The sequence below is a fragment of the Rhinopithecus roxellana genome, chromosome 11 (assembly GCF_007565055.1).
Source record: "Rhinopithecus roxellana isolate Shanxi Qingling chromosome 11, ASM756505v1, whole genome shotgun sequence".
Taxonomy (NCBI): Eukaryota; Metazoa; Chordata; class Mammalia; order Primates; family Cercopithecidae; genus Rhinopithecus; species Rhinopithecus roxellana.
Window position 1 is genome coordinate 108,138,889 of NC_044559.1, and position 15,143 is coordinate 108,154,031.

The 15,143-nt window shown below is 38.8% G+C and overlaps 1 protein-coding gene across 1 annotated transcript in view; it reads right to left on the reverse strand.

Moving 5' to 3' along the window:
• Nucleotides 1-15,143, reverse strand: part of GPR158 (G protein-coupled receptor 158) — a 451,105-nt gene that overhangs the window by 131,753 nt on the left and 304,209 nt on the right. The window contains exon 5 of the mRNA XM_030941019.1: nucleotides 10,871-10,939. Within this exon, the coding sequence (XP_030796879.1) occupies nucleotides 10,871-10,939 (69 nt within the window). The remainder of the gene's footprint in view (nucleotides 1-10,870; nucleotides 10,940-15,143) is intronic.

Consider the following 15,143-nt stretch of genomic DNA (forward strand, 5'->3'; position numbering starts at 1 on the left):
GTATCTCCTGAAAGGCACATGGTAAACATCCATGACAATCCCAAAAGCCCCATCAGGGCTGGGGTAGAGTTCATGGCCACTCTATGTATACAGAGAAATACAACAAGCGTTATTGACAACAGCCCAAAGGTGAAAACAGCCTAAGTGTCCAGCGATGGATGAATCAACAAAATGTATATATCTATAATAAAATATTATTAAGCCACATAAAGGAATGAACTTCGGATACATGCTACAAGATAGGTAAAGCTTGAAAACATTATGGCAAATGAAACAAGCCAGGGAAAAAAGAATAAATGTTGTGTGATTCCGCTTATGTGAGGAGCCTGGAAAAGGCAAAATATCATAGAAACAAAGTATAACAGAAGTTCAAAGGCTGGGGGAAGAGGGAATGGGAAGTTATCATTTAATGAATACAGAGTTATAGTTTGAGATGATGAAAAAGTTTTGGAAATAGATAATAGCGATGGCTGCACAACACTGTGAGTGTATTTAAAGCCACTGAATTGTACATTTAAAATAGTTACAGTGGTAAGTTTCATGTCATGTATATTTTACCATAATGAAAAAGAATGGTTATAATAAAAATGAATAAAAATCAGAGAACCACCATGGCAGACTCTTTGTTTAAATATTGGTGGGAAGGGGCAGATAAGGAATGTTAACAAAAGGGACATTATCAAATAAAACAGATAAAGGTTCAAGTAGGTAATTCTCATGGCCTCAAAGAAATTATAAAAAACACGTTCCTTCTAACAAATCAACTCAAAGAAAAAGATACTAGAGAGTAAAGAAGAGATAAGAAAAACAAAGAAAGAGATAAAATGACTCCTAGAAAGCAGGGATGTAGAGGAGAAAAATGAAAATAAAACAAAAACATTGGAGAGGTCACAGATATATCAGAATCGACTCATGCAGGATAAACATAACTGAAATTGCTGAGGAAACCACACAAAATAAAATGTAAAAGGACAAAGCTATACAAATGACTAGAAAGATTAGAGATAAATGTGATGTACCCATAACTTATGTACCATGAAGAAGAGGAGAAAATAACAGAAGAAAATTAAAGATAAATCTAGAAATAAAAGGGGTCTTAAATCTATGTATTTAAAGGGAATATCATGATTGAAATAAAATGATAAAGAACAATAAATTCAGGCCGGGCGTGGTGGCTCATACCTGTAATCCCAGCACTATGAGAGGCCAAGGTGGGTTGATCAACTGAGGGTCAGGTGTTCGAGACCAGCCTGGCCAACATGGTGAAAAGTCATCTCTATTAAAAATACAAAAACTAGCCGGGCGAGGTGGCGGGTGCCTGTAATCCCAGCTTCTTGGGAGGGTGAGGCAGGAGAATCATTGGAATCCGGGAGGTGGAGGTTGCAGTGAGCCAAGATTGCACCACTGCACTCCAGCCTGACTAAAAAATGACTTTTATTATTAGAATCTGGAAAGAAATATCAGGTCATCTACAGGAGAGAGAAATCAGGCTATCTTCAACACCCAATAATATTCAGCCACTAGATAAAAAGAAAGGACGAAAAGAACTGTATTTGAGTTCAATTTCTTAGCTGTCATAGCTGGAGTCAAGTGATACTGTCTAAAGTTGAAACATATAGCTAAATAAAAAATAATTAGCCCGACCTTTTAAATTACAATTTTTTTAACTTTAGAAAGATCTTTCAGAACCAATAATGCTCATTGTAAAACATATTAATCTAAAAATCAGTAATATCTGGGTTTTGTTAAACTAATAAAGATTACAATCAGTATCTTTTATAAAATCTCATAGATTAATCCACCATCCATCCATTTCTTTCTTCTATGTGTATATATACACACACATATATACACGTATATATACACATATATACATATGTATGTATACATATATACACACATATACACACACACACACATATATACACATATGTATATGTGTGTATGTGTGTGTGTGTGTGTATATATATGTATTTCTGGATAATGACTTTAGTTGATCTTTTACCTCTTTCATAGTGTTCTTTAATTTTGTTCTACTTTGTAAATAATGAGGGATTATTATATTTCACTAAAGCAACAAGGTATTTTCAAGAGGCATTCTCTAATTGGCGTTTATTGCAGCAAAGACGATAACCTGTTGCTTTTCACTGACAAACTAAAACCAAGATTTCAGCTCTTAATTTCTTAAGGCCAAGTTTATTAAAATTCTCTCAATGAAAGGAAGATTATTGGTTAATTCCTCATACATCACTGATTGGAGTAAGGCTCTTAACCATATATCCTAGAATATGCACACTGGGCAACCTCCATGCCTTTACATGTTGACAGCCACTCCCACCAATGATCAGACTTCTCTCTGATGGGTTGAGTACAGAAGAGGAGACAAGCCAAGTGGATAAATGGAACTACACAGAACTTCTGGGCATCTATGGCTATTTTTTCTATTTCTCTAACCTACATTATAGAAGAGAACAAAGTGTCTTGGCATCCCATTCTTCAAGCTTCCTGGAAAGTGCAGATCTCTGATGTCTTTTGCCCTCTATACGAGCCAGTATTCCTGAAATCCTCCAACAGTTTGGGGATTAAGAGTCTACTATTCCCATAGTTTCTGAGCTATGTTGGCATAAAATGGCTATCCCCATACTATTGTGTCCCTGATAGTAATGTTATGTTCATAGTATTTAACTTTCTTTCCAATTTCATGTTTTTATTTTTCTCTTGTATCAATCCAAAAGGTTCTAAAGGACACCAAATGAGATGGATTCTATGGATCAGTTTAAAAACCACAGTCTACTTGTAAAGCTTGGGGAACTTTCTGTTGTCTGTCATGGAAGTCAATCTGTCACAGAAATGAAATGCTACCATTTTGCTCTAAAAAGAACCAGGGCTCTCTGGAGAAAAGACGGATTGCAGGGTTGGGGGAGTGAAGTATAAAACTAGTTTGGAATGTTCTGTTGCACTAGAACATAGGAAAGTGCTCAAAGAACAATGGGGTCTTATCAAAAGGATACAGGAGCCAGCCTAAAAGGGTTCTCACTGGCCAAATCTAAAGTAATTTTAGCAATGAAAATAAACAATCATAGTAATGGATTAAAACTTGGCTGCTTTAGCTATATTCTCATTGTTTCATTCTTCCTCTCCACTTTCAACTCCCTCCTTTACCTCCCTTCCTTTAAGCTGTAACATGGGATCACATTCTCTTGTTTTCCTTCTGCTTCTGGGCAATACCTATTCTCTGGATGGGTTTTTTCTACATTAGAAAAAAATGCAGTTAAAAAAACTCTTAAGTTTTAGTTGTAGGTTTTGGGCTGATCATTGAAGAAAACAATCTCTTAACTGACATAGGTTCTATGCCATTAAAACCAACCTGATGTCAGTGTGGAACATAAAATTGCCTTTTATATAGGTAAGATGGCTGAATATCAGAAACTTCAGATGGCTCAATAACATGATCCATCCAAGCTCCTCAGGAATTTACATTGGGTCTTAGAAGCAAACCCTGAGCCATTATGAATTGATTCCTGGTTTCAGTCATCCTCTGTGCCTTTTGTTTCCTAATGAGGAAGGGTGATTGGTGAAGGGGTACAACATGTGCCTTCCCAGCCTCCCGTTTGATGTCATTTGAATATCACATTTGTATCCTCTGTGAGAAGTACTGCCATGCAGTGAAAAGAACAGCAGACCAGAAGTTAAGAGAATGGATTTAATTCTTGGCTTTCTCATTACCTAGCTGAAAAAAAAAGTGGATGAATCTGAATCATAATCTCTCTCTGTCTCTCTTCTGGAGAAAGACTGAGTTGTAAATGGTGACCCTTCTAGTTCTAATACTTGGTGATTCTTCTTATAAGACTGGGGTAGGGAGGAACAACCTAAACATAAGTTTTATTTACATATGCATTGGAGTTCTTTACAGGAAGACATATCTACCAACCAAATAAAGTAACCAAGGTTAGAGGGGAAAGAAAAAAGAACCCTTATTAAATGAAACTGATGGTTTAGTCAATGCAGAACAAACTTCTAGATTTTAAATTATAAAGAATGTGCTTTATGAATCCATAAATGTCTCTTTAAATGTAATTTAACAAAAAATAAACCTTAGTTTTTTCTTAAAATTCTCTTTTCTTTCTTTTATAAATTATACAAAAGTTGCTAGGTGATTATGAACAGTGATCACTGTTCACAAATGTATGGACTTCAAATCATGCGTCTCTTTTGAGAATCTGTAAGAAAACGCTTGAATGCTTCGGCTCTCTGCTACCCAATATAACAATGCTAAATTTAGTCAGATTTTGGTTTGTCCTCATCTGCACAATGATGATAATCTCTAATTTGGACTTTCCAATATAAGCATTGTTACGAAATCGTCTGTAGTCTAAGATTGCTTAGAAAAGGCAAAAATAACCTTAATTCTTGCAAATCTGAACAACAATATGCAGTATATAAAGAAGAAAAGGCTCATTGCATAACTCAGTAGAACAGCGAATATCCACAAAGCCTACTTCCATGGAGTTAGCTAGCCCTAAAAGCAATTCTATTTTATGCAAGTATGCTTTAAAAAAAATTGTAACCTCCCAGTAGAACTTTCATGAAAAATTCTAGTAAAGTCCACACCAAGAACACGGAAAGTATGTAAGGTATTTAACAAACCAAAAAGATATTGGTCACATTTATACCACCAACTTATTAGATTTTTTGGCTATATTTGGTTTACTTAGTCACCTTAACCACTTAATACAGGTCTTCCTTATAGCAAAATTCTGGGCAAAAGTTATAAATTTGTTTCCACAAAACCAAATGAAGCCAATGTGTCCAGTCCAACAACAGGTTATTCTTCGCTTTTAATCTCCTTTTCCCCTGGTATCTTATGCTACACCCAAATCTTTATTAAATAACATAGTCCTTTCTATCTTCAGAGCATAAGCCCTAAATTAAAATCAAGGTACAGAGTTATTATCTTGAGCCATTACAAAAAGAATTTATGTTCTGAAAGATAAAATAGCTAGTTAAGCATGAAGTCAATAGTATGAGGTATCCTAATGTTTCTGTTGGGTAGAATTTGTTTGGTAAGCCTCCGTTTTTGTTTTTTTCCTTACAAGCATATTAGAATTATCATGAAGTACAGTCTTTTTCTTTTAATGTGTCAGTTCTCTGTATCTGTTATCACCATAAGTACAGGTTAATCAGATATCTTTCAAAATTGAATCTCAGTCAAGGAAAGGTTCCCTGGTAACTGCTTTTAACATTTAGTAACCTGACACTTGCTATTCTTCCAAATGTCATACTTTTCTAGAGTATTTCTATTTAAGAAGCTTTACAATTCTTCTACAATTATAGGACTGTGCTCATTAATACAACCACTTGTTTTGAATAAGTATGAATATTAGAAGTCAAAATGAACTGAACTTCTGCTAAGTCCCAAAAATAACATGAGAAAGTGTTTTTATTGCCTAACTGCAGGTGCTAAATAAATATAAATAAGGTCCCTCATTCTCAGTCTTCCACAAAGAAAGCAGAGTCTTTGGAGGGTGCTTCAACAGGACAGTAGGCACTAGCTTGGGGTACATTTCTAAGTTCACCTAAGTATAACTTATTCACTCATTCCATGCCTATTTACTGTGCTTCTACTACGGTGACAGGCACTGGCCTAATTGCTGCAGATGCAGTGCTGAGCAAGACAGAAACGTGCCCTACTCTCACAGAATTTAATATCTGTGCAAAAGAATGATATTATCAAATAATCAGACTTTTGAATGTGTAATTACAAACTGAAATAGGTGTTGTCAAAAAGAGCAGGATTCCATGAGAAGTTATTGCCAGGAATCTGACTCAGATTAGGGGTCAAAGAAAGCATTCCTGAAAAAGTGATACTTATGTACAAATCTAGAAGGTGATTATATGCTAATTAGCCTAAAGGACAGTAGGGTAGCGGTGAGGAAAAGGAAAAGAGGAAAATTCTTCAAAACCAAAAAAAAGTAGGTGAAGAGGTCCTACGACAAGAGGTATATTAGTTTCCTATAGCCACTATAACATAGTGTCATAAACTTAGTGTCTTTAAACAACACGGACTTACTATTTAACAGTTCTGGAGGTCCTATGCCCAAAATGAGTCTTAGGAACTAAAATCAAGGTGTTGGCAGAGCTGCCTTCCTTGTAGAGCTAGGGAAGAACTTACTTACTTGCCTTTTCCAGTCTCTAGAAGCAGCCTGCATTCTTGGGCTTGCAACCTCCCTCATCTATCTTCAAAGTTGGCAATACCAGCCAATCTTTTTCACCATGTCATCTATTTGGTCCTCTCTCTTCTGCTTCCCTCTTTTCACTTAGGATCCATGGTCACACCCAGACAATCCAGGATAATTTCCCCATCTCAGTCTTTAACATAATCATATCAGTAAAGTCCATTTTTCCACGTAAGCCAACATATTCAAACAGGTTCCAGGGATTAGGATTGTGGACATTGTTTGAGACCATTATTATGTCTATCATGAAAGAGATCATGTTTTATTTGAGAACTGAAATAAGGTCAGGGTGGCTGGAGAGCAGAAAGTGAGAAGAAAGGTAATATAAGATAAGGCTGGGGAGGTGGGCAAAAACCACAGTATACCTAACACGTCAAAAGAAGACACCAAAGAGGTGACAGACTAGATTTGATATTTTTAAATCCCTCTGGCTACTGGGTGGAAAATTGATTTTAAAATAGCAGAGGTTCAGAAAAAAGATAATAGTAGCAACAGATATTCAGATAATTAAAGTTTCTCATCAGGTTACTGAGGTCATTTCAGATATTTCATTATTTATTAGGTGATCGGATGACTTCGGTTAAATATGTGCCCTAGGGTTCTGTGGGAAAGATTAAATGTTAAGATGCATGACATCCCATTTATACAAGAAGTGTACCAATAATAAACACTCGGTCTTTATACTGCTGCATTGCTTCTGTTACTAATTACTATGCATAACTCTATGCTAGAAAATTAGAAAACTTAATAGGGATGACTTTATGAAAAAATTAATACTGATTGTCTAAGTCTGTTTGTGCTGCTATAACAAAATACCTGAAACTGCGTAATTTATAAAGAAGAGAAATTTATTTCTCACAGTGTTGGAGGCTGAAAAATGCAAGATCAAAGTGTCAGCATCTGGTTTCCAGTGAGAGCCTTCTTGCTGTGTGGAAGGGAGAAGAACAAAAAGGGCCAAACTCCCTCCACCAAGCCCTTTTACATGTAAGGGCATTAACCCATTCATGAGGGCTCTAAACACCTCCCAAAACACCCCACTTCCCAACACCATTGCACTGGAGATTAAGTTTCTAACACATAAATTTTGGAGGACAGAGTCAGATCATAGCACTGATTATATGTAACTATATCTCCATTTTAAGAATAAATAGAAAAATTTATTTGAGACCTGAATAAAAAACACTCGATCTATGCAGGAAAAGGATTAGAAAATGTTATAGAGGGGCAGTGTCCAAATTACATTAAGCCTTAGAGGTCACAGCAAGGATTTTGGCTTTTACTCTAAGTAAAATGGGGAATCTTTGGGGAGTTTTGAGAACAGGAGTGACATGGTCAGTCTAATTTTCATGTTAAAACTGGCTGACATTTTGAAAATAGACAGATTCTAGGGGCCAGCACGGAAGAGAGGCTAGTAAGAGAACATGGCGACAATCCAGAAGGGGTGGATCACAGTTTAGACCAGGTGGTAACCGTGAATGTGGGAGGGGATCATTAGATTCTTGCCGCATCTTTTTTGTGTTTTGTTTTGTTTTTGTTTTGTTTTGAGACAGAGTCTCGCTCTGTCGCCCAGGCTGGAATACAGTGGTGCCATCTCAGCTCACTACAACCTCCGCCTCCCAGGTACATGCCATTCTCCTGCCTCAGCCACCCAAGTAGCTGGGACTATATGCGCCTGCCACTGCGCCTGGCTAGTTTTTTGTATTTTTAGTAGAGATAGAGTTTCACCATGTTAGCCAGGATGGTCTCAATCTCCTGACCTTGTGATCCACCCACCTCGGCCTCCCAAAGCGCTGGGACTACAGGCGTGAGCCACGGCACCTGGTCAATTCTTGCTGTATCTTTAAAGGTTTTCTAATGTGAAAGAAAGAGTGGTATCAATAATGACTCCGAGGCTTTTGGCCTGAGTAACTAGAAGGATAGCGCTGCCATCAGTGGACACTGGAAGGCTGAATCTGAGGGAGAGATCAGTGCTTCAGTTGAGAACATGATAAGGAATTCTGTTGGATGTGCCAATGGAGTGGTTGCCTAAGCAGCTGAATAGGAGCTGGGAGCTCAGGAGAAAGGTTTGGGCTGGAGATGTAAATTCGGCAGTCTTTGGCATATAAATAGTCCTTAAACTTTGCGGCTAGATGAGATCACCAAGTGAGAATGTACATTAAGAAAAGCTACGAGAACTCAGTCCTGAGGCATTCAAGCATGAAGAAGTGGGAGTTAAGATGAAGAATCCACAAAGCAGGCTGAGATGGAGCAGGGAGTGAGGTAAGACAAAAACCAAAAAGAATCTAGTGTCCCGGCACTCCTACCTTTCCTTATCTTACACCTACTCACCTCTCAGGTCTCTGCCAAGGGATATTTTATTCCTAAACTTGATTAGGTATCTCTCCTAAGTGCCTCCACAGCATCCTGTCTTTACTGCTTTCTTAGTGTTTGTCACATTGTATTACCATTGTTTGCATTAACTCATCTCTTCCTCTACACTGTAAGCTTCTTGAAAGGAGAAATCAAGTTGTCTTGCTCATAGAGTATTCCCAGAAATTAGCATTGTGCTTGGCACACAATAACCGCTGAACATAAGTTGGCTGAGTTGAATTTGTCAAGTCAGTACTTATCTTCTGGTTTCAGACATGTTACTGGTACGCTAGAGTCCACTATGATTATCTAAGCCACTAGCACCATACATACATTTATTTCATCATGCTTACTTTACTATGTAACAATTTCAATTTTTCCAACATTAATTGGTATGTCTCATGATTCTGATTCAGGTAGAAGGGAAGGAAGAAGGAAAGCGATACTTATGTGTACATATCATGCATACATACCAATACATTTGTATACATATGCATATATTTGCCTCTCATATGTAGTCACACTTAAGCATTTAACCTTCCTCACAAATTTGCGAAGAAAAGTATAATTAGCTCCATTTTATAAGAGAAAAAACAGGGTTTAGGAATGTTAAGTAACTTGTTTAAGGTCACTCAAATGGTAAAAACCAGGATTTAAATATCTGTAAAGCACTTGCATTACAGTAGGCAGATAGCCAGACATGAGCAGGAGTGGGGAGCCCCTGAAAAAGGGAAGTCCAAAAAATTTCGCACCCCAGAGGTTGCATGCTAGATATGAGCAGAGAGAGGGGAAATACTTATGTAGAAAGGAATGCCCCCAAACACCCCTTAAGATGCCCAATGATCACTCATTCTGCAGTTAACCTGTCAGAATGTAACTAGCTACATGCTGAGAAGAGGGAAAGAGGGCAAAGGAAAAATTCCTAAGAGATACGCAAGTGCAATAAGTACAGATTTAACCACGATATGACCTTCCTGGGATGGTGGTAAGGAGAAATGCTGCCATTAGGTAGAATTCGTATCTAATGCTAGGCCACACATGTACATCAACAGACAGCAAGGGAGAATCCTACAAACCTGGGGCGGGAACTGGGTGGGGACTCAAGGCAGAAGTGGGAAACTAATCACAGACAAAGGCAGAGACTTGAGACACCAACAGGAACTTAAAGGGTCTGACATAATAAAAACAGCAATGCAGAACTCTTGGAGCTGCTGGCTCATCCTCTTTCAAGGAGCCCGCTTTCCCCCGTCTTTCCGAATGTACTGTTCTCTGCTACTACTTTCCACCCAGATCAATCCACTCTTCTCTTGACATGTATGTTGAAGACCAAGCTCTGATTTCTTTTATCTTGCACAAATTCCTATCTAAGGAGTCTGGGGAGTCATGCCCTACAAACCATAAATTCTCATCAGGTTTTATTTAACCCTATATCTCATGTCTTACTTTCCAATCTGACTCTGGCGTAACATTATGTGACAAAGAAGAAAATCAAAATATTTTTACCCCCAAACATGTTTCTGTGCCATATTTTCAAAGGGCCCTGCAAAACTGTCCATTGTGAGGGGAAATCTGCATCTGTAAAGAATCTCTATTAACATAGCTAGATGTTTTTCTTCCTGACTCTCCCAATCCTGAAGACATTAACTGAGTGTCTAGCACCTTTTAACGGTCTGAATAGGAGACATTTGTCATCTATCGTCTCTAAGGGCAGCCACTATGAGACTTCAAAAGAACCTTGGTCTCCACAGTCTTTTATCTTAAACTGAACATTTCCTTTCTATTGATCCCAGGTCTTTAGACAAATTCAATCAATTGTCAACCAGAAAATGTTTTAATTTACCTATAGTCTGGAAGTCCCCCAAACTTCAAATTGTGCTGCCTTTCTGGACCAAACCAACATATTTCTCAAATGAATCTCATTGAAGTCTCATGCCTCCCTAAAACGTATAAAACCAAGCTGCACCCCAACCACCTTGAACATGCTCTCAGAACCTCCCCAGGGCTGTATCAGGGGCCATGGTCTCTCATATTTGGCTCAGATTAAATCTCTTCAAATATTTTAGAGTTTGACTCTTTTCATCAACAACTTCCTTCAATAAAAATTTGCTTACTTTACTAATTGTCTTTTGGCCAAATTCTTTCTCTCAAGTAAGACAAGAGCCAAGAACTCCTGCACTTCCTGGTAACACCAGGGTGTGTTTGAGTGTGTGTGCGTGCAAACAGTAGTTTTACAGTATGCAACACAAAATAAATGTCTACTTTAAAAACATAGTTATGTTACTTACTGGAAAGTATAGGAGCAGAGACCCAAAAAGGATCGTTTCCAACAGGATAAGGCCCGATGCCCGGATGCTCTGGAAAACAAAATAAAAACGTCATTACTAACTTACATTTCTAAGCCTGGAGAATTATGTTATTGTGAAAATGCCACAAGGCAGTAGGACAGCATTCTTTGGGGGAAATTAAATAAATAAATGAAAATTGGTTAGTATTCAGGTGGGTAAAAAACAAACATGCAAAAAGACTGATTATAAAGGTGATGATAGGCTTAATAATATCACCAGTGGCTTCATGAGGTTTTGTTCTCTAAAATTTGAATCATTAAACAGTCTGAGCAGCTAAGAACACTATCCTGAAGATACTTTTGTGCCGAGAAGTCTTCTGCCGATTGAAGGTCTTTTCTCCATCAAAGGGTTCGTGGTCTCACAGGCTTCAGGGAATGAAGCTGTGGACCAACCACAGAGGCGAGTGTTACAGCTCCATTAGAGAAACCGCAGACTCAAAGAGTGTGCGGCGGCAAGATTTATTAATGCGAAAGTGAAAGTAAAGCTTCCACAGGGTGAAAGGTGTCCCGGAAGGATTGCCGTTTCCGGCTTGGGTGTCTTATGCTTATATCCCCTTATGACCCCTCCCCTTTTCCTTTTTCTGTCCTATAGAATTAGCTTATTTTCTATCCGCTTGTGGGTTGGTGGGCCTGATTGGTTAAAAACATCAGGCTGTGGCTAGAGCTTAAACTCGCCTTTGATTGGTTGAGGTTTCAATTCCTTAGCTTGTAGCTATGACTCAATTTGGCTTAGCGGAAAGTTCCCTTAGGGAAGTCCCTATTGACCCAGGAAGTCCAGCCAACTTAGCCAGTTAGTCCTTCACTTTCAATCCAAGAAATTTACAAATGAGATCTTGCCTGTATTTCTAAAATATGAGCCACCAGTGCATACTGAATGCTATCCCTAAACTATTTCACAAATACCTGTGGCATAGTGTTGGTGGATTTTAAAAAAGCACATGCACAAGTTCTTGAAGTCTTCATATCTCCCCCTATGCTAAAATATAACCCCTAAAACTCACAAACACAGCTTGCTATGTGAACAATATAAATCACATTAAATAACAGGGGTATCTCACCTTGTGAACATGCATACATGTTATTCTTTACTCAAAATTCAAAAGAATTAGTTGATTTGATTTTCAAATAAATTTCTGAATAGTTTGCTAAGCATGAATATATCTAATAACCTTAAGATATTTTGTTAGACTTAAAATAGCATTATCTTCTCAAAGCAAAATTCTTAGAATTGAGGCAAGAAACGAAAGACCAGAAAAATCAATCTTATTTTCTACAATAAATTTTGCTTTCATGAATTCAAGCATCAATATAGAGCAAATATATTAATTAATACTATAAACACAAAAGGAGGTCATTTTAGGCATGCTGTGTTTTCACTAAATATAATACAAAATGTATACAGAAATTATACGTGGTGTAAATATCTTAACAGGATATAATTTGCAGTAGTAATAACTAATTTTGTAACAATAAAAAAATTCTGAAAGGCCAAACCACAGTAGTGCATTATATAAAAGAACTGTCAGACAACTGGATACCCAGAGAGAAAAAATTCTAATTGCCCTTCCAAAAATCCCTGTGGGGCATTGTTAAATATATGGAAATACTTTGTGTAACCCCTCAAAAGAACTCAGCGCTTGCATTAATTTAAGAATTTGGGAATAGAGAAACAAGTTTAGTCAGTGAACAGCCTTGATTATTTGAGTAGCTTCTTGCTATTGGTCATTATGTTAGATAGCAGGTACTTTTGGTGAAAAGAAAATTTCTATCAGCAAGCATTTAAATGGGTTTTGGCTGGCAGAATTCCCAAAGTGGCAAGGTACATTTGCATAGTATGCCTAATTATGAAGCTTATTTTTTAAACTTTCCCAAAAAAGACACAAAAAATGAAAATCCAAAATATTATACATGACTGTCTATAAAATAATTTGTACACTATTGGTTGAGTGAATAAGAGGACATGAAAAGTTGCTGCAAGGTACAGTGAAGAAGACAGACTTTGGAGTTAACTCCCTCTCAGTTTGAATGATGAAATAACCACTTTGCGTTGGGCAACCTTGAACTCCAATGGTCTCACCCATAAGACGGGTATTTTAATCTTTACCTTATCAAATCTGACAGATTTATTAAATATGAAGTATGCAAAATGGCTGGCATTGTACCTGGTACTTAATAAGTAGGTATGTATTCTTCAAGGTAGAGAACAGCAACAGGATGATGACTTTGAAAACTAGAAGGAATATATCACTGACAATCAAATTTTGTTTAATGCTTGTTATCCAAAATGACCCAAAAGGAGATGAATGCCTCTAGCAGGGGACCAACAGTTCCTTCCCAGGGCTGTGGTCGTGCTATGGTTTGATGGCCTCTTCCATCCTGCAATATCTCTTGAGATTTTAGGTCCAGTAGGCTTGGTAGCAGTGTCACAACCATCACTACCATGTAACAGCAGCAGGAGTACATGCTTTTATATTTTCTCAGAGCAAATAATCTGTCTCCTTTTCATTTGTAATTGTTGAACAATCTTCTTAAGAGTTCACTACCTTGCTCCTGGCTAAGCAGAGGAGCCCATAATTTCAGATTACAGATTGGAACTCTGACAGGTGGTTCCATAATAAAATGTAAGTCCTGTTCCAAATGTGCACGTTTTTACTTTCAAAACATTATTTGGAAGAGCTGGCTTTGTGGCCTCACAGAATGAGCAGGAACACAATGGGTGAGATTTGAAGACAGAGAAGAGACCCAGGCTTCCCAAAATATTTCCTCCACTGTCTTATTGGTACTAGAAAATCTTTTAACTGGCACAGAGCCTTTTATTTTATGCTTGGTACCAAGGATTAATATACAATTTTGTAAGTAATACATTGACAAGTTCAAAGCAAAATATAGGAATCTTGTTTAGAGTCCCACTGGTAGGGTGAGGAAGGACAGAAAAGACACTAAGTATGTATGGGGGGTGAGGGAGGTTGAAAACTGAAGATGGACGAGAGAGATAATGAGCAAAATAACAGAGAGCAAGAAAAAAAGTCATCTACTTCAGAGTTGTGCCTGAGATAGAAATGGTGATATGAAACTATAACCAGAGTTGATAGGGGCGGAGCAAGATGGCCGAATAGGAACAGCTCCAGTCTCCAACTCCCAGCGCGAGCGACACAGAAGACGGGTGATTTCTGCATTTTCAGCTGAGGTACTGGGGTCATCTCACTAGGGAGTGCCAGACAATTGGTGCTGGTCAATTGCTGCAGCCCGACCAGCGAGAGCTGAAGCAGGGCGAGGCATTACCTCACCTGGGAAGCACAAGTGGGAAGGGAATCCCTTTTCCTAGCCAGGGGAACTGAGACACACAACACCTGGAAAATCGGGTAACTCCCACCCCAATACTGTGCTTTAAGCAAACGGGCACACCAGGAGAATATATCCCACACCTGGCCGGGAGGGTCCCACTCCCATGGAGCCTCCCTCATTGCTAGCACAGCAGTCTGCGATCTAACCACAAGGCAGCAGTGAGGCTGGGGGAGGGGCGCCCGCCATTGCTGAGGCTTAAGTAGGTAAACAAAGCCGCTGGGAAGCTCGAACTGGGTGGAGCTCACAGCAGCTCAAGGAAACCTGCCTGTCTCTGTAGACTCCACCTCTGGGGACAGGGCACAGCTAAACAACAAAAGGGGAAGCAGCAGAGGTCTGTGCAGACGCGAACGACTCTGTCTGACAGCTTTGAAGAGAGCAGTGGATCTCCCAACACAGAGGTTGAGATCTGAGAACGGACAGACTGCCTGCTCAAGTGGGTCCCTGACCCCTGAGTAGCCTAACGGGGAGACATCCCCCACTAGGGGCAGTCTGACACCCCACACCTCACAGGGTGGAGTACACCCCTGAGAGGAAGCTTCCAAAGTAAGAATCAGACAGGAACACTCGCTGTTCAGCAATATTCTATCTTCTGCAACCTCTGCTGCTGATACCCAGGCAAACAGGGTCTGGAGTGGACCTCAAGCAATCTCCAACAGACCTACAGCTGAGGGTCCTGGCTGTTAGAAGGAAAACTATCAAACAGGAAGGGCACCTATACCAAAAGCCCATCAGTACGTCACCATCATCAAAGACCAGAGGCAGATAAAACCACAAAGATGGGGAAAAAGCAGGGCAGAAAAGCTGGAAATTCAAAAAATGAGAGCGCATCTCCCCCTGCAAAGGAGCGCAGCCCATCGCCAGCAATGGAT